This window comes from Rattus rattus, chromosome 1 (assembly GCF_011064425.1).
Source record: "Rattus rattus isolate New Zealand chromosome 1, Rrattus_CSIRO_v1, whole genome shotgun sequence".
In the NCBI taxonomy this organism is placed as follows: Eukaryota; Metazoa; Chordata; class Mammalia; order Rodentia; family Muridae; genus Rattus; species Rattus rattus.
This window is the reverse complement of record NC_046154.1, coordinates 32,163,420-32,191,312: the sequence shown is the minus strand read 5'-3', so window position 1 is coordinate 32,191,312 and position 27,893 is coordinate 32,163,420. Positions and strand designations below refer to the sequence as shown.

General features: G+C 49.9%; 1 protein-coding gene across 1 annotated transcript in view; it reads left to right on the top strand.

The window, feature by feature from the left end:
• The first annotated feature begins 2,601 nt into the window (after positions 1-2,601).
• Positions 2,602-27,893, top strand: part of Stk40 (serine/threonine kinase 40) — a 36,816-nt gene continuing 11,524 nt past the window's right edge. Inside the window, exons 1-5 of the mRNA XM_032898127.1 lie at positions 2,602-2,753; positions 23,746-23,865; positions 25,022-25,107; positions 25,423-25,566; positions 27,519-27,746. Of these exons, the coding sequence (XP_032754018.1) occupies positions 23,754-23,865; positions 25,022-25,107; positions 25,423-25,566; positions 27,519-27,746 (570 nt within the window). The 5' untranslated portion in view covers positions 2,602-2,753; positions 23,746-23,753. The remainder of the gene's footprint in view (positions 2,754-23,745; positions 23,866-25,021; positions 25,108-25,422; positions 25,567-27,518; positions 27,747-27,893) is intronic.

Sequence of the window (27,893 nt, the reverse complement as noted above, 5' to 3'; positions counted from 1 at the left end):
CTAACAGCTTCATCAGACACAAGTAGAAGATGAAGGCTCAAGGTGAATGACAGTGGGAATTTGAAGTCAGGCTTCCCTAGTACCAGATTCCATCTCTGAACCGTGGTGCTTTTATTTTGTATTTGTTCTTTAACACGTGGTCTCATGTAGTCCAAGCCGGCCTTCAAGGAAGGACACTGGGATTACATGCTCGGTTTACTGTAATAGTAGGGTTGGGACTCAGCGCTTCACCCATGCTAAGGCCAGCATTGTACCATCGGGGCTACTTCTCCAGCCACTGTGGCACTCATGTGTTTCCCAGTACTCTTGGCATTCATTCTATTGCTCATCCCCAGTGTGAGTGGGACACTCAAAACTTGACATACCACTGGATCGGGTAGTGCAGGCCTATAACCAGGCTGTTGGGGAAGTGGAGGTAAGTTACAGGTTCAAAGCCAGACAGTACTATAGACTGAGTGGAGCGCCCTCCTGAGCAGCTTACCAAGACTCCATCTCAAAAACAAAAGCAGAGGAGATACAGCTCAGTGGTGAAATATCCTCTACCTCAGAAGAGGCCATAGATTTGGTCCCATGCACCAACAAAGCAAAACCAACACCAAAACCTTGCCATACTCAGGCCTTGGAGCTTGGACCCAGAGAAGCTGAAAACCAGCTGCTAAGTAAGTAGGGCTGCAGTTCTATAGTCTGAAGCCGCTCCTGGGGGTGAGGTCTCCTCCCCTCCTCCTGTGATAGTCCAATCTGCCTACCCCTCTTCAAGAAGCCACGTTGAGCTGTTGTGACAGGTGTCACTTTGTTATGGCAGCACCATCTGCCAGTGAGCCAGAGTTGGAGAGCCAGCAGGAGACTGTCACCACGCATGTATGTCCCAGAGATCCTTGAGTTGGTGTCCTGATGACAGTTTTGGTTTTTTTTTTTTTAACTCCTCTGGCTGGCACTTTTAGTTTCTATTCCTTACCCTCTTTCTCCTCCTCTGCTTTGTTAAAACGTCTATATTTTGAGTCAGCTGAGAGCCTACCCGGAGTTGGGATGGTGGTGTCAGCGCCCAGTGATTCATCTTACTGATAATTAAGAGATCTAGAAAACCCAAGACTCCTCTGTGTCAAAGGCAGGGCTTCCGGAATCCTTACTCTCTCCACTTTGTCATAGAGAAGAGCAAAGTGGGCCTGGCTTCTGGGTGCCCTGCCTTTGGGTCATGTGCCTCCTAGAGGTTCCCTGACTGAGACCAGTGGGCATTTATAGGGTGTGGTGAGCTGGATGTGAAACTCTTCGGGTCCTCCCAGAGTTGGTGTGATGTGTTATCCCCACTCAGACAATCAGGATTTACACTGAGTTGCCTAGTTTGTAAGTGATACAACGGAGATTCAAGCGCTAGCCTTTTGGAATCCACCAAACTTTATTCAAACCACAGTCCAACTATTATTAGCTGAGTGTCATGGCAAAGGTTCCCCTCTCTGAGTGCTACCTTCTGCCTTTGTAAACAGGTCTCTAAAAATGCTTCCCAAAGCCAAGGCCTTGGGAGCTGCTCTTATTACTAGTTTTTCAGCATTATCTGCAGCTGAGTGGCCACCAAGCATTCAAAGGGACTAAGAAAGGATGCAGGCTGGGACCTCATGAAGACCAGCCTTCCTGTCCCAGCAATACCTTGTGAAAATGTGACAAACATTTACTCCTAGCAGGGCTTAGTCGTGGCCACGTGAGTCTACACGTGGAAACAGAATGACCCAGGGGAGGGGAGAAAAAAAGCTGAGAGTCATCAAGTACACTTGTTAACTCTGAGACAAAGGAGTGGGACTATGGCCGCTGGTACTGCTGCCACCGAGCCCTTCTGGCCGCTTCTACACAGCAGTGGACGGAAGCCAGGATTTTTGAGGGCCCCCAGTGAGTCACCAGACTGATGCAATCCCTTTAAAGGGCTCATCTGCTGGTGCAAGAAGCTGATTCATGGAGGGCGTGGCTGCTGAAGGAGGAGAAAGGGACGGAAACTGGCAGCAGGGAGTGAGGTAGACAGCCGGCTGAGATCGTTCATTGGAACTCTTCACTGCAATCTCCCTGGACAAGACTCTAGGGATGTCCAAAAAGAACTAGGCCATCTTTGGGGTTTCTGAAGGGCCCACAGTGAAATGAATTGTGACAGTAGCGACAGCAATTCGTGACTTCTCTTGAACCCAACTTCAGCGCTTTCCCACATGAATTTCCAGAAGCCGAGAAATGAGGAGCAAGGAAAGGACACTTTTCTAAAGAATGCAGTGCAGTTGGCGGTTTTTGCAGCCACTTAGAGGTATTCCCCAACCCCAGCAAGGAGAGCAGAAAGTCGACGAGGTTCTGCAGAGCCAAAGCGGGGCGGCGCCTCGGTCCCAGTCTCACTGTAGATGTAGATTAGCGGTAAGTACCGCCCCCTAACTGTCCAATCGCTTTACAGATTTTGACTCAGACTCCACCCAGAACCAATTGGAGATCTAATCTGTGCTGCCTGCCTGACGGTTTCCGCCCATCCTGAAGATGGCGCACCAACCCCAGACTCAGGCGAGGGGGCGGGGGGCGGGGCCGAGGGCCTATGCGTCACTTCCGTTGTCAGGTGGCGGCGCCGCAGCCATGGAGGGAGGCGGCGGCGGCAGCTCTGGCGGCTGCGCTGGGAGGCGGCGGTGAGCGGCTCCCACGCCCCCGGCCCGGCCCCGGCCACCGGGACGGAGCGCCGAGCAGCCCGGGCTCTGGGCTGCGGACTATGGGCAAGCAGCGCTGATCCCCCGGGAAAGGTGAGCGGGGGGTCCCGGGACGCAGAGCCGGGTGGGGGCTGCGTGCTGGCGGGGCGGGCCACCGTGGCAGAGGGACCCCGGTGACAGCCCGAAGCCGACCTGCGCGACCAGAATGGCCATAGTGAATTCCTCCTCCGCCACCGGGGTCTGTCCTTCCCGGCGGCGGGGGCGTCGACTGCCAGGAGCCTCGGTCTTCGCCGCAGCCCTGGGAAATGGGCACTGCCCGCCTTGCCCAGACCCACTCAGCCGTCAGCGAAGCAGCCGGCGTTTGGCCCGCTCTAGGTTTTCCCTGAGAGAGAGCCCCCTCCTCCTCTCCATGCTTCTCTTCTGACCTAGAGAGTGACTTGAAAGTTAGGACTAGTCCCCAAGGAGAGCCAGCCAAGGTTTTCCTCCCGGAGCCCTCACCCGTTGGCACCGACACCATCGCTGCTGGGGAATTTTCACATCCTGGGCGGCGTTCAGGTGCGAGTCACAGCTACCTGCTTGCCAGATCCACGTTGGGCCGGTCTTCACCGTGGGAGAGCTTGCTGTGGTCAGTGTGTTTCACCTGCCACCCTGGTCAGGTCCGCCCATTCCTACAATGCTTGGCCCCACCTTTCAATCTTGGGTAGGAGCTTTCGGATTCCCGGTGGCTTCTCTGTCCACCCCCACTCCCCCAGGTTGTTGGCGGAAGGAAGAGATGACAGCCGCTTTCAGTGGCAGGATAGACTTTGCTCTGTTTTAAGTCACTGGAGGAAACCGGTTGGCTTTGCTGGTTTTCAGAATCATTGAGGAAGAGGGTAGTCATGCTGGGCTGGGCGCCTTTCCCTCTTGGCTGAGTAGTTTTGCATGAGATAAGGAAGAGCAAAATCCTACAGCCCTTATTTGTAAACACTGCAGTGAGTTCCTCCTTAAAGGTCCTGTTATGTCAGTTTGTAGGTTAGACCTCGACCTGCCAGAGATAGTCTTCATTCATTCATTCATTCATTCATTCATTCATTTTTCACATAACAAAAGGGCCTGTAGAGCCAAGTGCTGTGTGGTATTAGTAGGTTTTGAAAGCATACTCCTTAAATTCTGGAATTAAAGGTGTGTGTCACCTTGCTCTGAAATCCTTAAATTCAAATTCTGGTGCAGCAGCCTAATGGTTGCCCGACCTGCCACCGTTCGTAAGTGTCTTCATTTGCAAAACACTGGTAGTGGCAAAGAGAGTCATTGTGGAGAACTAAGTTAACACATAATAAAGAGGTCCCTATCTGAGCCAGTTCGCTGTCTAGTTAGAGGAAACTGACCTGCAAGCAGAGAGTTGAAATGTGATCTAGAAAAGCAACAGGAACCGAGTGCTGAGGGAACCCAGTATGGGAAGCTGCTAGCTCAGTCCGGGAAGCCTGGACCGTAGTGACAGGAGCCGAGTCTAGAAGGAGAGAAAGGGGAGGCTTAGCCAGGTGAGGGTAAAATGGGAGATGTTTGGAGAAAATTACAGAGAATTTGAGAGAGACAACCTCAGCTGGGTCAGGAGAGTTGCATGGAAGTCAACAGGGTACAAAGTAAAGCAATATAAGTTAATGAAAAAATGAGCATCTTACTGATAATTTGGGACTTTGTGTCCAGGCCAGTGAGAGGCCAGTAAAAAGCTTTGAGCTGAGGAGTGACAGGACTAGATCTGTATTTTAGATCACATTCTCTGTGAGGAGCCGAGGAGGGTGAAAGAGTGAGGCACCTCATCAGAGACCACCACATGCTTCCAAGAGGAGAGTTGGTATGGACATACTGGATCAATGCTAGGTGTATAACCCCTTGCAGTGCCCCCCAAAGTGCCCTTTTCTCTCTGAGATCTCAGGTTGCCTAAGCCATTGGCAACCAGAAGGCCAGATATAAGGGCGTGTTACATTTTTCTCTCTTGTGCCTTTAATGGAGAGGTTAAGAGCTTGTTTGGCTCAAATAGATCTGATTTGAATCCCAACTCAACTAGCCACATATTCTCTCTGCCCAGATTTCTCATTGTAAAAAGACGCAGGAGGACTGCCTCCCCAATAGGGCCGTTGTGAGGATCAAGACAGATGTGGCAGAGTTAGGATTCAGCATTCACTGTGCAGTAGATGTTTGCTGAATGGTAGTTTTCATGGCAGACTGCTGGAGAGATCTGGAAACTACTTGAAGCAATTCACAGGAACTAGAGCTGTGTCCCGTTGAGCTGTTTGTTCTGAGGGTCAAGAGAGCACTGCATTTTATGTATTCTTTCTGAAAAGAAAATGGGGCCTTCCCAGGCTGTGCAGCAGCAATGAAGATTTGTCTTTCTCCTAAAGCCTTTTGCAGAAGCAGAAGCAGAGCTAGCCATGGTATTGTTGGGCAGGGGGCAGAAACAGATAGATCTCCATGAGTTTCAGTCCATCCTGCTCTACACAGTGAGTTCTAGAACAGCTAAGGCTACATAGAGACCCTGTCTTAACCCTGCCCCAGGCCCCAGAAAAGTAGGAGAACCGCTGAGAAATAAGATTGGTTTGGCCCTGTGGTTCAGGGTCTCTCTATGTAGACCAGGGTGGCTTCAAATTTGTGTTGATCCTCCTGCCTCTGCCTCCCCAGCTCTGGGCTTACAGACTTGTGCCTCCACACCTGGCTGATAGATAGCGTTGTGAAGTGTGAACTGGAGGATGGATGTCAGGTTCTCTGGAGTCCCCTCTAACGAGGCTGCTCTGCAGCTTGACTTAGCATCAGCAGGAAGTGTCATGCTTGATGAACATGTGGTACACCATACTTACATGTATGATGGCTCAAAGTAGAGAATCACTTGTGAATTCCCACATGTGACTGCCACATGCTAGGTACAAGGGCAAGGAAGAGGAGAGAGGGACAGGCACCCCAGTCCATTGGCACTTGCACAGGTATTGGGGAGCCTTTTCCAGAAGTCTGTGCAGCATGAAGTACAGATGGAGGGAACAGAAGGAATGACTTACCTGGGGATCAGGGTATTGAGAAGTTTGGAGAGCCCTTAAGACTTTGAGGAATAGATAGTTTCTGGAGGTTTGGGAAGCACTCTATCGTATACAGTTTAGGTACCACCGGGGTTCCATCATAGGATATAACAGGACTTGGCTGCAGGATATGCAGGAGAGAGAAACTAGAGAGAGAAGCAGGCACTCAGTGAAGATGATCGAGCTTTGATATTCTGTGCTGATGGATGCCTGCGGGCTGGAAACACCTGTGTCTTACAAAGAGCCCTCTGGCTTCAGAAGACCAGTGGGCAGGGGAGAGTGAGTGCCTCACAGGCTAGAGAGGGCTTGGTTCAGGGCATAGGGGGTAGAGGTGGGGAAGATGGGCAGGGGTCAGTCCTGTTTGTGGGGAAGCCCGTTGGGCTCTTGTAGTGTTCCACAATGGTGGTTGGAGGAGGAGGAGGAGGAGGAGGAGGAGGAGGAATGATGAGTAACTTGCAGATAGATCTCGGTTTGGGTGAGAAAGGGGATATTGACAATTCAACAATCTGGGAGAAGATTAACAGCCAGTGGGATCAGCCAGCCCCTCTCAGAAAGCCTGGAGTTCACCCACAAGGGAAAGGAGTTTCAAATACACAGCCCTGTAGAACCCTGTCCAGCCTTGGGCCAGGCTTCCTGCCGGTTTACCTGAATCTCCACCTTGGACGAGGTCAGCCTGTCTGTCTTTACCTTTCTTCTGCCCACATTTGACCACAGAAATGAGCTTTGTCAAGTTTCAGAAACTCTAGTGTATTCCTTCCAATCTGCTCATAGCTACCTTAATTGAGCCACCGCTGGATGGTCCCTGAATAACCTCATTTAGAGGTAGTTTTCAGAGCTCCCATGGAGAGCCTACCTAGAAAGACCATGAAATAAGATTACCTTTCTGATATTGACCAAGAGTTAACCCTGGCCTGGTGGTGGTGGCACATGCCCCAGCACTCGAGAGGCAGAGGCAGGCTAATCTCTTAAGGTCACGGCCAGTCTGGTCTAGGAAAAAAAAAAGGAGAGAGGGAGGGGAAAGGGAAGAGAGAGGGGAGGGGGGGATGTATGAGAATGAGAATGAATGGGGGCGATGGGGGTGTCTCTGTTGGTAGAATTCTTGCTTGGCATTCGTGGAGCCCTGGCTTCATCTCTAGTATGACGTAAAAACTGAGTATACTGGTACATGCCCGCCATTTGGCACTGGGGAGGTAGAGACAGGGGAAAGACATGTTGATATCTGCACAGTGAATTTGAAGCCAGCCTGGGATACATTAGACCCTGTCTCTAATAATGAATTATTTTTCTTTCTTTCTGTTTTTCGGAGCTGAGGACCGAACCCAGGGCCTTGCGCTTTCTAGGCAAGCGCTCTACCACTGAGCTAAATCCCCAACCCAGACCCTGTCTCAAGTGAGGTGGCTATGAGAAAGTGGTCTGAAACAAGAACATTAAGTAAGATTCAGGATGGCCCCCAGACCCCCCCCCATCTTAGCAAGCCATGGAATCAAGAGCCAAGAGGGGAGAGGCTAGTGTTGCACGCTTGATTGGCTTGCTATTTTAGAGATGGTTCTATTTATATGCTTGTCTTTCTAGTACACGCTGTGTACCATCTTGGGTGTAACTGAGCAAGCACTTAGCTAGACTGACTTTCTTTTCTTTTTAAAGATAGATTTGTTTGTTTGTTTGTTTATTATGCATACAGTGTTCTGCCTGCACTTATGCCTGCAAACCAGAAGAGGGCATCAGATCCCATTACAGATGGTTGTGAGCCACCATATGGTTGCTGGGAATTGAACTCAGGACCTCTGGAAGAGCAAACAGTGCTCTGAACCTCTAGTCTCCTCTCTAGCCCATTCTTTTCTTACATATTCTTTGTTTGTGTATATGTGAGGCTGCGTGAGTTTATGTGCCCTGGAGCTTGAGTTACAGGTGGTTATAAGCTATCTGATGTGGGTTCTATGAACTGAACTCAGGTTCTCTGCAAGAGCAATAAGTGTTCTTAGTCACTAGGCCATTTCTCCAAACCCTGACTTATCTCATACAGTTTAGCCCACCCCAAAGTACCTGAGGGAACAAATGTATAGAAGAGCTATTACCTCAAAGCTTCTTCTTTGACAAGGCCCTACCCTAATAGACCAGGTTGTCCTCAGAGTTCCTACCTAGACCAGGCTGACCTTGAACTCACCACCCTCCTTTCTCAGCTCCCCGAGAGTCAAGCCTTCATAGCTATTCCCCAGCAAATATGCTACTACTGGGAGAGCAGGTAGAGCAGCCCATCTCTCTCTGACCTAAGGCAGATAAGGGGATAAGTGGGTGGGTGGGAGGGAATATGGACTCAGGGGCTTAGTGCTATACTGGGCTGATGCTTTCAAGGAAACCCCATTGTCAGGAAGCAGTGTCCCCTCTAAATATGCATACGGACTGCCACCTACCGTGCAAGAGGGCTAGACATAGGTTCTTCAGTCTCTGAGAAGTTTGCTGCCCAAGGGTCCAGAATGAAGAGAGTGGGCCGCCGTAGGAGAGGGAATCAGAGAGAAAGGGGTTGGCCTGAGAGGTGTTTTTTTGCCTCTGCAGATGGTCACAGTTGGGATTGGTATGATGAGGTGTGTTAGAGGGAGAGCGGTGCTTTTAGGGAGAGAATGTCTTGGCCTTTGGGTGACTTGGTCCAACATACTGTGGGACTTTGGGCCCCATGGCTGGGGCCCAAAGAAAAGTCCTACTGCTTTTACAGTGAGTTTGGTGCTGGCAGCATCCCAGGATAGGGGTGCATCATGGGCAAGGGGTGTGTTTTCTCCTGGAAAAAACAGGAAGGAAATGAAGGGCAGCCGAAGGCTTCAGACCATCAGAGGTTCCCTGTTGATTACTGCGGACACTGTCCTGGATGGCCTCTGGGGGGTAGGGCTTGTCTCTGCTTTACAGAACAGCTTGTCAGGGATTAGAGGGATTAAGGAGCCTGCCCTGCTAAACAGCCAGTGAACTGGGTGAACTGGGACTTTGCACATCCATCTTTGTGTGACTCTGGAGCCCATGCTACCCCTTCCTCCATCCTGGCCTGCCTTTGGCCCCGGGGAGTCCAGTCCCCAGAATTTTGGAGTCAAGAGCTGTAGAGCTGGAAGGGACCTTGATAGGGCTGAAGCAATCCTTCCCTTGGGTGGAGAATGGAACTGCCACTGCCTGGAGACAAGGTCCTCTTGTTCCTCCCTCTGGGGAGTAGATAGAGACACTTTAAACCACGTTAGCCACAGTCAGACCTGGCTTCGGAACCCATCTCTGTCACATGCTCACCAAATGACCTTGAACAAATTATTCCAACCACAGTGTCTTCTCCTGTAGAAGGAATATAACCGTCCCTGCACTGAGGTTGAAACAGGTTACTGTGATACCGAGTGTTGCTAAGTGCCTGACATGGTCAGGTTCCTGGCCCAGGGCTGGGGTGACCCACTCTGTCTTCGTTAGTGATCTCTGACTCTCCCTGCCGTGAGTCTGGATACCAGGTGGCAAGCAGGAAATTCTTTATAGGCATGTTTGCAAGCTGTCTGAAGGAAAGTATACTTCCCTTCCATCCTTAACTCCTGGGACCCCCTTGCCTTAGCACACAGCGCCATATGTCTGGGGCCCTTAGCTTCCACCTGCCACCAGAATACACCTTCTCATAACTATCATAACCATGAGGAAATAACCAAATAATGCAAAAAAATATGAATAAGAAATGCAAAAGTCCCTTCCTCTCTGAATTCTTCTAAACGCTCCCTGTGCAATTCAAGGGTATTTGCAATTTCTTTAACGAAATAGGATCGTATGTACACACAGTATTGTAAGATGCTTGTTGCTTGTTTTTTCAAGATGGGATTTCTCTGTGTAGCCCCGGCTGTCCTGGAACGAACGTTCTCTGTACACCTGGCTAGCCTTGAACTCAGAGATCCAACTGCCACTGCCTTCTACATGCTGAGACTAAAGATATCCAGGCTTGGTTGTTTTGTTGTTGTTGTTGTTGTTGTTGTTGTTGTTTTTGATAGGGTCTCATCAAGCCTAAGCCAGTCTGGAGATCACTGAGGTTGACCTAGAACTTTTGAACCTCCTGTCTCAGCCTCTTAAGTACTGGGGTTACAGGCATATGTATGCCTGGATACACAGGTTCTGTGGTGTTGGGAGGTAGGCAAGAGTGCTCTCTTAAGCTGAGCTACATCTTAAGCCCAAAGTTGTGATTTAACTTTGCATAGAAGCGGTTACAGAACGGTGTATGGCTGTGATTCAAATGGCCTTGCTTGCAGGATGATACAGTGCTGCTGCTTTTAAAGCTGATGCAGACAATATAAGGAAAAGCTGTGTGTATCTGTGCTCAGCCTGAGCTTTCCTGAACATCTGGGCTAGACACTGCCCAGATGTATGTTGGTTTATGTATGTTGGTTCTGAGGACAGTCCCTCAGGGTGCATCCTACTTGGGGCCAGTGCCACCCCCCTCTCTTCCAGGCGAGGAAACTATGAGCACAGAGACAGGTGTCCAGGTCACAAAGTGGACAGAAAGGTAGCTCTTAGACACAGCCAGCCCTTCTTTGATCTCTTGTTGCTTTCTCTTTGCCTGGTTTCAGCTATTCTGGGTGACAGTATTGAACTCCATATGGGACCCTGTGGCAGCAATGTCGTTGGGCTGAGTCAACCACACAAAGCAGTAACTGATATTTTGAGCTGAAAGGCCCCTGAGTCACATGCTAGGATCTTCCTTGCTGTGAGCTTCTTTTCTAGCCAGTGAGCTAGAGCAGACTGGTATGACAAGGGAGAGCTGTCGGTGACTTGCTCCAGGATCCCTTCTTCACACGTGGCACAAGGGTCCTTGCTGAACCAAGGCCATCACAAATGTCTACCAAGACAGTGTGCTTGGCTGCTTTTACCAGGCCGGCACAGCTCGAGAAAGAGCTATTAAGACTGTCCCTTCCTCTGACACCCACACAGCCTGACAGATTATTTGTTGTCACATCAGCTGCTTCCGGAGGCAGGGAGGTGGGGGTCAGCTGGTGACAGGACTGTCGACAATGCCCTGGAACCCATTCTGGTGGCTTCTAAGAGTGACTGCTGGGGAAATGCCTTCAGGAGCAGCTGGTCCACTTCAGCACCCACAGGGACTGGTGATGCTCTGGCTTTTCTTCTAAAACTGCCCTGAGCCTGCCCTGACCAGTACCTTGGTCTTCTAGCCCATGGGGGACTCCTGAAGGTAGTAAGTGGTGATTACACAATCTCCTTGTATGGGGCTAATTTGTAAAGCCTGCCTCCTGGAGGGGACAAGATAGAGCTGGATCCCCAAGCTGCAGAGTGGGCTTTTCAGGCCCCTTCTTGTCCCCAGCTGCAGTGCCCAGCAAGATCAAGTGCTGCTGAGGATAGGCTCCCTAATGGCAGCGGATGTACTTTGGGGGAGCTGTGCAGGCCCTTTGCGAGCACCCCTCCCACTTCCCCTGGCTGAGTCACTTCCTCTCTGGCTACAGCAGGTATTCTCCCACAGGCCCAGAGCAGAGCAGCCTCAGTGGGTGAGGCTCACTCTGTAGCCCTCTCACTAGTAACCCCAGGCAGGACAGTGCAGGCAGAGAATGATACAGTGTTATATTCTCCTAACAAATGGAGCTGTGTGTATCCTCTTGATTTACAAACTGAGCAGAATCATCACTGTTTGGGATAGTGAAGATGACAGCACAGTCATGAGTCTTTGTCACCAGGGAATCCTGGCTGGAGTGGAAAGATTACTAATCCTCCTCCCCATCCCCCAGCATCCATCCAGAGCACAAAGAAGTGGCTTCCAGTGGTTCCTTGGAGATCAGGAGAGGATTCAGTCCTCTCTCAGTCATATCTGTCATGTCATTCAGATTCAAAGGAATAGCCCTGAAAGTCTGTCTCACTCTAGCCAGGGCAAGAGTCTCAGGCTCCCGGCTCCAGGCTCTGGTTTCTCAGTCATGAAAAGACAGACATTGGCTCTGCAGGTAGTTTATTGATAGGGTGCTTGTCTCTATGCGTAAGGCCCCAGGTTCTATGGCCAGCATTCTGACAAACAAAAATAAATGAATGAATGAGAAAGGTGTAGCAATTAAAAAGAACCCAGGCAGGGCATGGCAGTGCATTACCTGCAATCCTAGCACTTGGAAAGCAGAGGCACAGGAGACTCCCAGGTTAAGATCAGCCTGGTCTGTATATTGAATAAGACCCTGCGTTTAGCGGGAGGGGGAAAAAGCCCTAACAATGGATCCTAGTAATTAGCCCTTCAGGTACACCTATACCAGGGACACTTGTCTTTCTCCTGCCAGCCCCAAGATAACAGCTGATCTTTTGAACATTATATGAAGGAAATATTACCACCCCCTTTTTCAAAATGGGGAAAGTGAGGCCCACAAAGGGTTAACTGGCTTAGGGTCACAGAGCAAGTGAGTGATGGAAGCTAAGTCTTGAACCCTGGTTTACATGGCCCCATGTTGGTCTTGCTCTCCCAACTGGCATTTGGGTGGCGGCCCGTGATTTGAAACCCTTGTTCGTGAGCTGTGAGTTCCTCTTGCTTTCTTGAGACAGAGCGGGTCTGTAGGGAGGTTGGCTGTCTCTGGCGTCTGGGGACAGTTGCAGAAGCAAAGCGCTTATGCAGATTTAGAATGGGAAAACCCGTGTTCCTGCCTCAGCTTTTAAGTTAGACCTTAGGAGTCTCACTGTCTCCTTTTCTTTTTCTAGGCCGTGTGCATGTTCCTGTGTGTGCCGGGGAGGATCAGTTAGAATTATGTATTTGTAGCTGTTTTGTAAACTATAAAGCTGTAAGCCAAAATCACTTAGGATAGACAGTGTAAGAATGTAGAGCTCTCACTTGCATTCCAAGAGATCTTGCATCCCTTAGGTTTAGTCTGTCCCTTCCTCATTGTGGGATTCTATACATGAATGGGTTTGGTCCCATGGTTGGGATATCTTTCTGCTATCCAAACAACCCATGTCCTGTCTCATGCATTTCTGACATGGGTCTTAGGGTAGCTAGCTTCGATTCACAGTGATCCTCTTGTCTCAGCCTCACTAGTACTGGGGTGGTTCTTTTTGTTTTTCTTTTCCTTTGGTGGGAGAAGGGGTGGGGGATTGCCGATCAGCTCTCACTATGCAACCCAGTCTGGCCTCAGACTTTCTGCCTTCCTGACTCTGCTTCCTGGGTGCTGGGATTATAGGCATGTGCCACTGCACCCAGTATGCCAGGGGATTTTTTTTTTTTTCTGGTCAAACTGCCCAATGCCAGCAGAGTCCATGTGTCTGACGCCCTGAGCTGGTAGACATTACCTAGTCTGTCCGGCTCTGTTCTCATCTGATCCCATATCAGTCCCAGCCTGGCAGAGGGCAGATTCACCTGTGAATAGCTCCGTATCCAGCTGTCTCTCCCCTGCCCTAACTCTGGCCTCGGTGCCTTGTAGATGCATGGCCTGTTTGCTCTTAACCTTTTGGCAGGCACCGACCAGGAGCCAGACTTGCATTCTGGGAGCCCAAACCTGGGGTGGGGGGAAGGTAAACAAACCAATAGTCACAGCCCAGTGGAAGGGTGCAGAGGTAGGCTCTGGTGTTCTGGGTGGTAAAGAAGGCCACCTAGCCCTGGCAAATGCTGGCAAATGATACTCTGTCGTAGGTGACAAGACACTTCAATGAAGACGGAGAGGTGACAAGGAGGCCAGAGAGAAGGGTAGGGCAAGACTGTTCACGGTACATACAGCTCCCATGACTCATGGGCTACATTTAGCGTCATATAAGGGCAGTGAGGTGGGGAGGTAGCCAGGGTCTGGCAGCCTTACTGGAGAGCTTGGATTTCTTCCTGAAAATCGGGAACCTTGCAGGACCTCTGCAGTAGATAGCTGGTGATGCTGCCGCCCGATGGACTCTATGTCTGTCCAGCCTGTTACCCAGTTAGCAGAGGCAGAGAGGCTTGTCTTTGATGGAGTGGTCCCTGCATCCTTTTTATCAGCTGGAAGGAGAGCTGTGGCTCACTGCTCTGCCCTTGGTGCATAGAAAGATGTGTTGCAGAAAGGCGCCACCAGGTGGTGGACCTGAAGATTACAAAACCCTCACCCCACCCCACCCCACCCCACCCCCATTTGTTGGCCATATAAGACTAAATCTGTTTATGCCATGCTGAGTTTGCCAAGCAAGAATGGGGTTTCTGGTTACCCCGCTGCAATTATGTACTCAAAGGCAGGCCCCTTTAAACTTGTGAACTGAGTCTCGGGAGCTAGTCCAGCAGGTAGGACTTTGTCCTGTGTCTCTGAGAATACATGCCAAACATCATGACTCCTGTCCATCCCTCAACACTTGTGCATCTAAGAGAGCAAGGGCAGTATCTTATATAACCCGTACATGCTTTTCAATCCAGGAAGTATAACTGGGGCTGGAGAGATGGCTCAGTGGCTCCCAGCTCCCACATCAGAGGCTCACAACTGCCTATAACTCCACTTCTAAGGGTCCAGTGCCTACACACACATGCATATGAGTAAAAAAATTTTAAAAAGAAAAACTACCAATGCACACACAGTGCGAGTGTTTTTATTCTTTGCTGATTGCCTATGTCCCTCATGGCTTTCTTCTCCAGGATTACATTGCTGTGCTGTGTGTCTTTAGTTTCTTTAACCATGCTGCTTGTGTGAGCCCGTCTCACTGCGTAGACTTAGCCAGCCTGAATTCAACCAGGTAGACCAAACTGACCTTAAACTCACAGAGACCCACCTTCTTCTGTCTCCTGAGTGCTGGGATTAAAGATACAGGCCTGGGCTGGAGAGATGGCTCTGCAGTTAAGAGCACTGACTGCTCTTCCAGAGGTCCTGAGTTCAATTCCCAGCAACCACATGGTGACTCACAACCATCTGTAATGGGATCTGATGCCCTCTTCTGGTGTGTCTGAAGACAGCTACAGTGTACTTATATATAATAAATGAATAAATCTTTAAATTAAAAAAAAAAAAGATACAGGCCACCATCAAAGACTCACCTTGTGGCTGCAAACTCAAAACTATCCTCCTGCTGTAGCATCCCTGTGCCGAGACTGCAGGCATAACCATCATACCCAGCTTAGTATGCCAACCCCCACCCCACCCCCGGAGACAGATTCTTATGAGTCCCCAATCTGGTTTTGAACCTGCCGTATAGCTGAGGATGACTGAGAACGGCTAATCTTGAAGTGCTCTGTCTTCCTGCCCCCATTTCCCCGCCTCCTGAGTCCTGTGGTCACAGTCCTATGCCTCCTCTCCAGTCTCAGCTTTTCTTTAACTTGCACTGATGCCTTTGAAGCATATAGACCCATTTTGTTGAAAGGACTTCAATTCAGGGTTGTCCCAGTTCGGATTCATTCTGCCCATGTTAGCCAAAGAAGAGTATAAGCAAGGAATGCATCTTTGCGAAGGAGGCCATGGCGCTCGTTCTGTCTTCTGTCATCAGTGACAGTAACTCCTGCCTCTTGGGTCAGGTTGCAGCTTGCTCTTCTTTAGTTGGGGTGAATTTCCATTTTGCGTTGACGGTTCTATTGTTTTGAGAAAAGCATGAGTCTTTCAGTGGAAAGGAAGGTTTAGAGCATGCATGCTACTCCCACATGGTGCCCCAGAGGGTCTTAGGCTAGAGGGACCACATCTTCATTTCAGGCGCTTTCCTAACCCTCACACTGTCCCACCTGAAATGGGATGGTGGAACTGTCAGAGATGGCTTCATCACCCTGGACAACCCTACTGTGCTTCAAGCAGAGTAGTGCCAGCTGGTGTGCCAGTCTTGGTCTGCAGACCGTAGAGTGCCTCTGCTCTCTGAAGGAGCGACAAGCACAAGGACGTGATGCTCTGTCTCCATTCAAGAAACAGGTGTTCCTGTTGGCACTCCCGCCCCCAACAGCTGTGCTCGGCCTTCTCCAGCAGACACCCCTGGCTCTCCTCTGTTCTGCCCTCAGCAGCTCAGCTGCCCAGGCTTCTTCTCTCCCTGAGCTACAGGGCTACTCTCAGGCTAGCTACCAATCCATCAGACCTATATATAGTCTGAGGAAGCAGATTCGACACCCCTCAAGCCTGGTTACCCTCCTACTACTTCCTGTTCTCTCTAGCTCTCAGTTCAATGACTGTCCCCTTTACTTGGAAAAGGAGAAAATCTATGTTCAAGTTTTTATTTGTTCCCACTCTGGGGCCCTGGCTGGCCTGGAACTTGCTGTGTAGACTGGGCTGACCTCAAACTCACAGAGTTCCCTCTGTTGGGATTCTGTTGGCACTATTCCCACACCCAGCGGTAGTCAGGCTTCTAAGCACAGTTTATCAGATGCTTGTACTATCCTGACAGGCTCTCTGCTAAACCTTTTGTGAGTTATCCCTCAATTCATAGGACAACTATGGAAGTATGGAAGGTGTTATTCTCTGTAGATGTAGACAGAAAAAGAACCTTGCCCACAGCTCATCACCAGTGATAGTGCTGGGGTTGAATCTGCATTTGACCTACTCCAGATTCTTCCGATTGCCAACATATGGGACTGGGCTGTGTATGAGACGGCTGAAACTGGAGTCCATTTTGACTGAGATATGTTGTTCTAACCATTGTGCTCTTGGTGCCCTTGGGCAACGACTCATTTTTTCCTCTCTCCCTTGGAGAATCTGGAGTGGGTCTAGACTCCTAACCAGTACATGGCAGATGGGATGCAGGGTGGGGGCAAGTCAGTCTTCGCCCTCACTTCCAGGCCAGGTGAGGGAGGTAGAGGTGTTAGACCCCTGCCTTCAGTAGAAAATGCCAGAGGTTAAAGACTAGAAGATGGCAGGCTGCACAGCTCAGGGGCACCTACTGCTTTTTTGACAGCTAGGAACCTGAGGGTGGGAACTGGGCCTGCTGACTGGGACAGCTTGAAATTGTTGGCTGACCTGACCTGGCAGAATAAACGTCGTTGTTTGGCTACTAGTGGGCACTGGCAGCTGCTGAGAAACATGGCTCCTAGCTGCTCTGTTCACAGGCAAACATACAAACATGTCTGTATTCCCATGGTAAGTAATCCACTGCCCAGGATTATGGCTTATTTCCCCGACAGGAGGATTGGCCTTGTATTCTTACCTCACCGTGTTGGTTTGAAGCAAAACCCAACTCTTCAGAAACCCAGAGGCTGCTTCAAGAAGCCTTGGCCTGTCCCCGCCAGCGGGGACCCAGTTATTCAGGGTCCCGAAGGGGCGCTACCCTTGGGCCTAAATGGGGGGCGAGAGAAGAAGGAGACCAAGCAAGATTCTGTTGTCAAGGTCTCGTTTATTGGGATGAATGTTACAGCTTTTAAGGCTTTCAGGTAGGGGAGTGACCTTTAGGAAATATGAAGGAGGGGGAGATGAGGTATAGGCAGTGATAGCTGGAGGCAAAGAAGTCAGGCGATGAGGTCAGGTGGTGGAGACACGGTGTAGACTGAGGAGATAACTGGTATCTGCTCGAGCTGAGGCATCCCTTGAATGTTATACTCCTGTGCCGTAAATTCATGGGAGAGGCTTTGTCCAACAATCTTAAGACTTATGGCAGTCATCTGAGGGGTGAGTCTCTGTGGCAAAACAGCCCAGAGTCACCTAGCCACTTTGAGCCAAGCAGTCAAAAAGCGGCTAGGCCCAAATCCAATATGGCTCCGTGCATTGGCCCAAACTGGGAGGTATCTGTAATCCTGGTACTCAGAGGCTGGAGCAAGGAGATTGCTTTAATTCAGGAGTTCAAGACCAACCTAGGCAACATGGAAAGATTCCATCTCAAACAAGAAAAGCGGAAGAACTTGGTGTTTTTATCACACATAGGCCCATGGACTGCACCTCAGACTCACTGAGGCAGGGATTCCCTCTGCCCCGAGCCTGTGCCAACACTGCTATGTCGATGCTTCTGGATATGAGTGGCTGGATCCTCCACAGCCAGGCTTTAGTTCTTCTTAGCTGTGTTGTTGAGGCCAGGCATGGTGGGGGAACAGAGCCTGCACTTAGCTCGGAACCACCTGTCTTTCCAGCTGCCCTCCCTCTGGAGATGTGCAGGTGTGTTGGCAAAATCTAACCATGCTCTTGTGTAGTGCCTGGCCGGCCCGTACCCCCACCCTGTCTGTGCCTGCCCTGTATTCTAAACTCCTGGGCTCTGGGCATCTTTACCTGTAGAATCTTCTGTATCTCTTCCCGCTCTGGCTGGAGGCTCTCATTGCCTGGTGGCTTTCAGGTGAGATGATGCTTTTAGCATAGGTAGCCCCTGTCCCAATGCTTCTCAACCTGTGCGTCATGACCCCTTAGGAGGGCTCAAACAACCTTTATACAGGGGTCACCTAAGACCATTTACATATCAGTTATTCACATTGTAATTCATAACAGTAGCAAAATTACAGTTATGATGTAGAAACCGAATAATCTTATGATTGGGGTTACCACAATATGAGGAGCTATATTAAAAGGGTACAGCATCTGGGCCTGCTGGTAGCTGACTTAGACCTGATGATGCCTTCTCATGCTGAGGCCCACTTATATCCCCCAGGGCCAGCAAAGTCCACCGAGCCCCCTGCTTTCAGAATTCCCATTCTGGTTACAACCTGCAATTGGTGAGGCTGCTGGTCTGTGTTCTTTTCCGGTGCCTTCCTCTCAGGCACCCTACAAGCCCATTTGGTCTCACCAAGCTTTCTGTTGAGATCCAAGTTGGTGTGGTGCTTGGATACAGAACATGGGAAAGTTGGCACTCAAAGCTCTACAAACTTCAAAGCTGAGGTTGTTGAGTTCCACAGCTGCTGAGCCTTCGGCCTGGGAGACACTGAGCTGTATCTGAGGGGAGCCTCTACCCCAGGGTGAGGAGAACAACTGTTTGAGAGGGATTGCCCAAGTTCTTTTGGGGCCATAGCAGCCAGTCCTGACTGTCATCACCACAGGTGTGGGATTCCTCAAACAGGCCATTGTGGACCATTTAGAAGTATGCTTGGAGCATCCCTGTCAGGATGGCTTGAGGGCGGGGTGGAGCCGCCCTATGTGTCTAGCATCTGCAGGAGCAGAGGCTAGGAGGCTGTCTCTGAAAACCTCATCCTCCAGTTTTTCCTGGCTTACTCTTCACCATGATTTCCTTTGCTTCAGTCAACTCTGGGTAGGAAATGATGTTTGGGAGGAAAGCAGTCAGGGTACCTCTTCCCCGCCAGCATCTTTCCCTATCCCTGCCCATCTGCTCCTATCCTTCTGTCTGCCGGTGTCTTGGAGCTGTTCCCATGCCATTTGCTTGAGTAGAATCCTGAGTGGGGTAGGAGGGGTCAGGCTGAGCCCACTCATTGTCTGGGCTGCAGCTGCTCCCTGCAAACAGGCGTCTAGACTGTGTGTAGGCGAAGAAGCAGCATCGACACAGATGTGATGCCTGCCTGGTGCTCTCCAGGGAACTGGAGAAAAGAGGAGGCTCAGTACTCCAGAGCAGGAGACCAGGATCAGAGTGTAGTGATACCAGCTACTACCAGAGGCTGCTGGCCCTGACAAGAACACCAACTGGAAGGAATACGTCTGTTTGTTACTATGTGCTGGGCCAGGCCCCAAGGCACAGTGGTTCATATGTGTATAAAAGGTTTTTTTTTTCTAAGAAATACCCAATTTAATAAAGATAGAGGAAAAAAAGATGATTTTTCTAGTGGTGGTAACAGTCATTAAACACACACAAACACATTATTACAAAATGTGGGAAGTGCATGAAGAAAACCATAGGACACAGTGTGAAACCAGGTGACAGGAAGCCATTGTCAAGGAGCTTCAAGCTTGACTTCTCTGAGGAAGTTGTGTGTACACTGGGGGTGCCAGGAGTTAGTCAGGCAAAGAACAGGGATACTGGCATGGTGCTGCTGCATGACGTTTTGGGGGTGTATCTAAAGCTATTTCATTCTTCTCTTCTGTGACCGTTTCCTGCAGAGATCACAGCCCAATCTAACCACGGCTGCCTCTGTATCTGGGGACTGTTGGATGTTAAGAGAAACCCCTAGTGACAGGACTGTGACCCTCAGCATGAAGAAGCTTTCCAGGGTAGCAGCAAAGGCTAAAGGAAAAGACATATATTTTGCTAGCTAGCAGTTTAAGCAGTAACACTTTCATAACCATAGAAATAAACCATGGAGGACCCGGGCCAGCCAAGTTCAGTCCCCAAGAGTCACATGCTAGGAGGAGGAATGCTGCACGTCTACTAAGATGTGTGTATACTCACACACACACATGCACACACACACACACACACACATGCGCACGCGCGCGTGTGTACACTTTTATATATAAATAATGAATGTAATAATTTTTAAACAGAACAAAATAAAGACAATTTAAGAAGAAACAGTGCATACAACCAGTAAGCATGCGGAGCAGGCTCCACCTCATAAAGCCATAAAGAATTATGGCTTCGGAGGAGGTGGTTATGGAATATGGAAGAGTGTGGAGAGAGGAAAGGAAAGGGGAAAATGTTGTAATTATCCACAAAATAAAAATTAGAAAGGAAAAAGAGAATTATGACTTTAAAAAGCAATAGTATCCCTTTCATGACTCATGAAATGGGTCATTTGTGAGAGTAAGGAAACAGTCCTGGTTCAGGGCAAGACCTGTGACTCCCTTCCTCCATGCTGCTGATGGGACTGTCAGTGTGCCAGATGCTTTAGGAAGGAAACATTCACCCCGCCAGGCACAGTGGCTCAGACCTATAGCTAAACACTGGCCTGAGAAAGGACCACCACAAGCTTGAGGCCATCCTGTCTATATAAGCTCTGAGTCACCATGGGCTAGGTGCAGTGGTCCTCAACCCGGCGGGTCAAATAACCCTTCACAGGGGTTCCTAAGACCATCTGAAAACACAGATATCTACATTAGGATTTATAAAACAGTAGCAAAATTAAGTTATAAAGTAACAAAGAAAATAATTTTATGGCTGGGGGTTGCCACAACATGAGGAGTTGTATGAAAGGGTTGAAGCAGGAAGAAGTCTGAGAACCAATGGGCCAGAGTGAGATGGTCTGAAAAAATAAAGTTCTTTACCCCATTTGACTCTGCAGTCTTGCTTCTTGGCATTTATCCTGAGAGGGAACAGAGCGCCAAGAGCAGTCTCTGTGAGCCACCATGAGGCTCTGCTGGGTCTGTCTACCTTTCTGAGCCTTGACTCAAAGAATTGGAATAACTTTCTCTTTGTTTCTTTCTTTCTGGTGCTGGCCAGAGCCTGTTTGCTTTTTCTGGTACTTTGGGCTCCTTACTCTTTCTTTCTCTTACGTTCCCCCCACCCACCCACCAGGTGGCTGCTTGCTGTGTGGCTGACATCCGCTGGGGTGGAAACATCGAGGTATTTTCCTTCTCTTTTCTTTCTTTTTTTTTTTTTTTCTTTTTTTTTTTTCGGAGCTGGGGACCGAACCCAGGGTCTTGTGCTTGCTAGGCAAGCGCTCTACCACTGAGCTAAATCCCCAACCCTCTCTTTTCTATTCTCTTCCCCTGCATAGCTGCTGATGGTTGCAGTTTGCCTACCCTGGGGTTTCAATTTTAAAGAAAAATTAAAAAAGAAAAAGAGCCAAAATATACAGGCATTTGTGTGACCATTAAAAAAGAAGAAGAAGGAAATGGATGCCATAAAGTGGGGAGACAAAACCTGCCTGGGTGCTGCAGGAGAGTGAAGGGCGCCTTTACCATGTGCTTTCTGTTTTATATTTGCCGTGGAGAGGACGGAACACAGCACCAGTCTCGGCCGCTGGGCTCCGTCCCACCCCTTGGTTTTGGTTTTTGTTGTTGTTATTTTTATTTGTTTGTTTTTTCAAGATGAGGTCTTTCTATGTAGCCCTGGCTGTCCTGAAACTGGCTCTGTAGACCAGGCTGGCCTCAAACTCAGAGATCCACCTGCCTCTGCCTCACAAGTGCTAGGATTAAAGGCATGCGCCAAGCCTAGAGTTGTTTGCTTGCTTGCTTATTTTTACAGCTTTAATAGGATAAACTTCACATTCTGTAAAATTCTGCCTAAAGTAAGGAAAAGGGAAACTCTCAAAATGGCGTCGGAGTGTGGTCCATATTTTCACAGTGATTTATATTACTTTGTATGAGAGGAAAAACCCAGGAGACACAGGCCTGACTGGAGAGCAGCTGTCTAGGTGGTGAGGTTAGCTTCCTTGGTTTCCGGGCTGGCCCGTTTTTCAGTGTTCGTACAAGGAATGCCAATTACTTCTATGTGGAAAAGAAATTACAAGAGAAGTTGGTGCTCTGTGTCTCTCAGCCCTGAGGGGAATGGCCAGAGCTACACGTCTAACATCGCTTGCCGCTAGACCTTTCACCTGGCTCCCGGCAACCACTCTGTGCCTCACCTCAGACTCAGCAACATGGACTCTCGGGAACTTGCTGCTTATTGCCTGTACATCTGCTTTCCTGGGCTCTGTCAGGTCTGTTCATGCTGCTTTCTCACCCCATCCCTATTAACTTTTCTCAGAGCTTCAGCTTGCACTGAGCTTTACCCTCCTCCCTAGCCTGGGCTCAGTCTCCCCAAGAGGTCTGACTTAGGGGGTTGGGGATTTAGCTCAGTGGTAGAGCGCTTGTAAGGCCCTGGGTTTGGTCCCCAGCTCCGAAAAAAAAAAAAAAGAAAAAAAAAAAAAAAAAAAGAGGTCTGACTTAGAGAATAAGATGTGTTTCTGTTATCTGTCATGAGGCTAATGGCTTCCAAACCTGCTTCTCTATCTGCTTGTACTGAAGCCTTAAAGGGAATGGATCTTCAGGAAAGTCAAAACCCCATTGATGGGCAAAGACAGTGGCCCCCTTCCCTTCTCATCACTCCTGTCCATTTGTCTGTTCTCTCTCTCTCCCTCCCTCCCTCCCTCCCTCCCTCCCTCCCTCCCCCCTCTCTCTTCTTCCTCCTCCTCCTCTGAAATAATATCTTGGAACTAGAGAGGTGGCTCAGCAGGTGCTGCTGGATCAATTCAATTCTCGACACCCACATGGTGGCCCACAGCTCTTAACTTGAGTTCCAGAGATCCAGTGCCCTCTTCCAGCCTCCACAGGCACCAGACATGCAGGCAAAATACCCATGCTATTTAAAAGTCTATATTCATTAAGCCAGACGATGGTGGTACATACCTCCCCCCAGCTGAGGACCGAACCAGGGCCTTGCGCCATAGGCAAGCGCTCTACCACTGAGCTAAATCCCCACCCCCCACCCCGGTACATACCTTTTAATACCAGCACTTGCAAGGAAAAGGCAGGTGGATCTCTGAGTTCAAGTCCAGTCTGTTCTCCAGAACAAGTTCCAGGACAAATAGAACTACACAGAGAAATCCTGTATTGAAAAACCAAAAAAAAGAAAAAAGGTCTGGAGAGATGGCTCAGTGGTTAAGAGCACAGACTCTCTTCCAGAGGACCTGGGTTCAATTCCTAGCACCCACATGGCAGCTCACAACTGTCTGTACTTCTAAGATCTGACACCCTCACATAGACATACATGCAGGCAAACATCAATGCAAATAAATAATTTTTTAAAAGAAAAGGAAAAAAGTATTCGTTTAAAAATGATTTTGCATTCAATACTTTCAAATGGTTCATTAGTAATTAAAAATAAGCAAATTCAAGGTCATCTTTGACTTCAGGCCAGTACTCCTCAGACTTCATGGGCAGGAAGGAAGTGCTAAGCATCATGTCTAAGGGGCCATTTCCCAGGGTCCACAGCCCATCCCTTCTTGGAGATGGCCTAGGAGGAGGCACCTCTTCCTCATAGTCTTTTGGCTGTGAGCATTGGAGGTAGGGGCCAGTTTGAGAACAGCTACTCGGGGCTGGGGCTTGGTTGCCTGCCCTGTCTTTGTAGAGGTTCTTCAGCACCCACACAGGCCTGTGCCTCCCTCTGACACCTTTACAGCAAGCAGACTTCCCTACCCTCACTTCCTTTTCAGTCTGTGTCTGCTGCCTTCAAGGACATGTGCTCTTGGTGTGCAATGACGCTCAAGGAAAGCAGTTGTGATTCTTTTGTCCTCAGGAGCCTTGGCTGCTCCTGGTGGGGAGAAGGTGTGGGAAGCAGCAGCAGCTGTGGGATGTATCCTTAAGTTAGTCTGGGCTCGTGTCAGGAAAGCTGTTGATTCACTCAGCAGAAAGGATCTTTTCTGTCTTGTTTAGAACTGAGAATGAAGCGGAGAGCATCAGACAGAGGAGCTGGGGAGACGTCGGCCAAGGCCCAGGCTCTAGGGACTGGCATTGCTGGAAATAATGCAAAGAGAGCAGGACCGTTCATCCTGGGTAAGCCTCTGACTGTGGGGGTGTGGCCAGGGCATGGGCCATCTCTGACCTATACACAACAGAGTGAGGTGCCCGCCAGAGCTGTGGTCACTCCATAGCAAAAGTTGTCAGTTTCTTGTCAGTACGCCAGCTCTATAAGAACCAGATTCTAACCTTCCCCTGAGAATAAGACCCTCAGAACATCAATAAACTCACAAAAGCACATGGCTACATTAGACCACGTGACTCACCATTTAAGGCACTATTTGACTTTCTCAAATGACATGATTGATTTCAGTGGTTTTGTATAGCATTTCCCGAGTTTCTTGTATTTACTTTGTTTTAGAGAAGGGTGTTTTGAAACAGGATCTAGGTAGACCAGGCTGGCCTTGAAGTAACAAGAGTTCTGCCTGCCTCTGCCTCTGCCTCCCAAGTGCTGGGATTAAAGGCAGGCCCTGACTTCTTATAGAGTAGTGTAGAAGTATAGAATAGGGTTGAATGTTTCCAGGAGGCCAGAGAGCCCCAAGGCGTTCTTCATGGTGTCTGAGGCACAGCCAGTCCAGGTTGTTGATGGCCAGAGCTGCAGATAGTTTGGGCTCTGGCACCAGGCCCTTAGTAGGACCTTAGTAGGACTTCTATTTTAGGACAGCCTTTGGAACTTAAAGGCACAGCCTAGTTCCAACTTCAGACACCCAGAAAATAGCTCATAATGATGCCTGCTACCAGGAGACAGCCCTGTGCTATTTGTAGGGGTGTGCAGGTAAACAGTGATGAGTTTGGACTGCGTCTGCCCTCGCACAGCTTACATGTCTGTTGGGAAACAAGACTTTAGCTGAGTCCTCGAAGGAGACAAACAAGGGGCTGGGGGATGGGCACAAGTGAGAAGATCTGCGGGTAGTGAAGCCAGGAAAGCCTTACTAGCCCAGGCTGGCCTCAAGCTGGCCATCTTCGAGCTGCATGAGCTTCCTGAGTGCTAGGGTCATGGGCATGCACCACACTAGACACTGGAAACTCGTTTTGAGGACTGTGCCAGCAGAAGCCAGGCGCGTATCCAGCAGATGCACACACGTCCACCTCCACTTTTGGAAGAGGCTTTTTGGGGGCAGCCTAGTAGGTGTGAAGAGAAGACCTAGCCAGAAGGCCTCTGGAAAGTGAGCTGTGGTTCTGTGTGCCGTAGGTCCCCGCCTGGGCAACTCACCGGTACCGAGCATTGTGCAGTGTTTGGCAAGGAAAGACGGCACGGACGACTTCTATCAGTTGAAGGTAAGGAGCATCGGGCAGGACCCTCAGGACCAGGGCTGTCCTAGATGCCACCCTCCCTCCTCAGCACCTTCACACCTGCATCACCTGTGAGCACCAGTAGCCCCATTTCTTCCTGAGAAACAATCAAGTTCAGTCTTACTCAGCACCTCATGTGAGAGCTCTGCGTGCATTACAGGCTGTCAGGACAAGCAGCTGTCGTGTATGCTTGTGTGAGGCCAGGCCAGGCGTAGCAGAAGTGAACATGCTTCCCCTGTCCAGCTGTTCTCCTGGGAAAAGGAAAACATTTGTTCTTTTTCTCCACATGCTTTCCTGCAGATCCTCACCCTTGAGGAGAGGGGCGAGCAAGGAATTGAGAGCCAAGAGGAGAGGCAGGGCAAGATGCTGCTGCATACCGAGTACTCTCTGCTGTCCCTGCTGCACACACAGGATGGCGTGGTCCACCACCATGGCCTCTTCCAGGTGAGGGGCCCCACACTCCTGGTCCTGCCTGGCATCTACTAAAGGCACCTCTGTCTGTGAGCAGCTCCCAGCTTCCCAGCATGCCACTCCTGGTATTCTTTCCCTGCCGACTGTCAAGGCCTAGGCAGAGGGATTTGGAATCAGGCTGGGGTCATGTTGGTGCTACAGTGCCCGTGATGATCTCATCCTGAAGAACGGCTCACACACGTCAACTTAGAGCAGCCAGGCTAGCTTGGAAGAGCTGCCTTTCTGAGGGAGAAAAGGAAGTCATTTAATGTCTCCCATGCTCTTTCCAACTGTGTTGTCTGGATTGGCCAGGCTAAAGCGTAAGACGGAGAAGCAAGAGCTGGGTCACCTGGGGCTGGGGTCAGCTCTCACAGTGTGACTAGACCGCAGTCCTTTTGCCTGCCCAGGTATTTCAGGTCTCTGAGCCCCAAGCCCATGGGGATCCTGGGAGGGTCACAGTGGGAGGGTCACAGTGTCACCTGCCTTAAGGCTGGTTGGCAGGTGCACAGGAGTGCGGCCAGCCCTGGCTGCTGTGACACCTGCTCATTACACAGTCTTCCTGTCGGTGTGATCATTGACATACAGCAGTCATACAGCAGTGCTAAGGAGGTCGAAGTGTCACTTCCCGGCCTGGGCTAACAGTGAGCTACCCACTCACACCCACACCTGTCACCACCTTATTCTTAGACTTGCCACTGAAGCAGTTCCCAACACTGGCATGTTCCCCTGAAATGGAAATTAAGTTGTTTTTAGTATCTCAAATTCTGATATCTTTACGTTCGTGGCCTTCATTTGCATTGTTTTGGTTGACAGACGTGACCAAAAGTACCTTGAGCAAGTTATCTGTATGCATTGGACACTGGACCCCGACCCTGCAGCAAGTGAATCCCAGAGATGATCCTGCATTTAAGGAGTAATCTGGCTATTTGGTCCTTCCTCCAGGAGTTCACCAGAGGGCTTTGCCTGTGTGATGGCAATGACCAGGCCTCTTTTGGCCAGCAGGGTCCCAGAATTCATTTTGCACTTGTTTTTGTCACACTTGGGCTCTCTTGCAGTAACAAGAGTAACTAGGGTACGGACCCAGCAATAGTATCTGACCTGCTCACCCCTGACTGCAGCAGGCCACAGCCAGCTTACTTAGTCCCTGACATCAGGGAGGGAAAGATTGCTGACTCCCCTTTATGCACGAGGAACTGTTTGAGGCCAGCACGGTATTCCTTGCCAGTTATGTGACTGCCCAGCAGTCCTGTAGCCACAGGAAAGACACTGGACTGTCAGGGTTTTCTAATGGGTGCACCAGGCCGCTTGGCATTTAGTTGATTGCAGATGCAGTTAAGTTGGCAGCCAAAATCATCCATCACACATAGAATACTGTGTGACCCCTGAAGTTTTGCAGGAATGGCCGCTCTTAACCTTCTAGAATCTTATGCCTAGGGTAGTGGCACGTGACTTTAATCCCAGCAGACAGATGTGGGAGTCCAGGGCCAGTCAAGATTTCACGGTTAGACGACCCTGGGAAAAAAACTCTCAAAAAGTGAAAAAAACAATAACAATATCTACAGTCTTGAACGTGGTAGAGAGACATTGGTGTTTGCTAGACCCTGGAAGTACCCCAGGAGGAAGACACCCCAGGGCCCAGCTTCACTGCTGCAGCACGTTGCTGAGGGGTCAGTTGGCTATAAATGCCCAGGACTGACCCTGTGGTCAGAGCATGAAGCCTTCACCTGAGATGTTGAGCATGAGCCTGTTGGCCTTTGCGTTTGGTGCACTCAGTCAGGCTGTCTGCTCTCCTCTCTCGCACACTGACTCCTGCAGATGGTTGCAGAGGTTTGCGTGGCCACCTGTGTGTGCCTCACCCAAGGCAGCAACATTCAGCCACTTCCCTCTGGGCCTCTGAAAGAGAGCCTTTTAACTCCCTCGCCTTGGCCTGTCTCCTTGCCTCCCAGGACCGCACGTGTGAAGCGGTCGAGGACACAGAGTCTGGGCGGATGGTAAAGAAGATGAAGAAACGCATTTGCCTTGTCCTTGACTGCCTCTGTGCACACGACTTCAGTGACAAGACCGCTGACCTCATCAACCTACAGCACTATGTCATCAAGGAGAAGAGGCTCAGTGAGCGTGAGACTGTGGTCATTTTCTATGATGTAGTCCGTGTGGTGGAAGCCCTGCACCAGGTGAGGCCCAGGACCCACATGCCCCAGAAACAAATATCGTTCTTGGCTTTTGCTCAGTGAAACCTGCTTGGTTCTGACCTCGCTCAGATGTGCTTTGCAGCTGGGAATGTCCGGAGGGGAGTGGCTTTATGTCCACTGCCCTGTGTG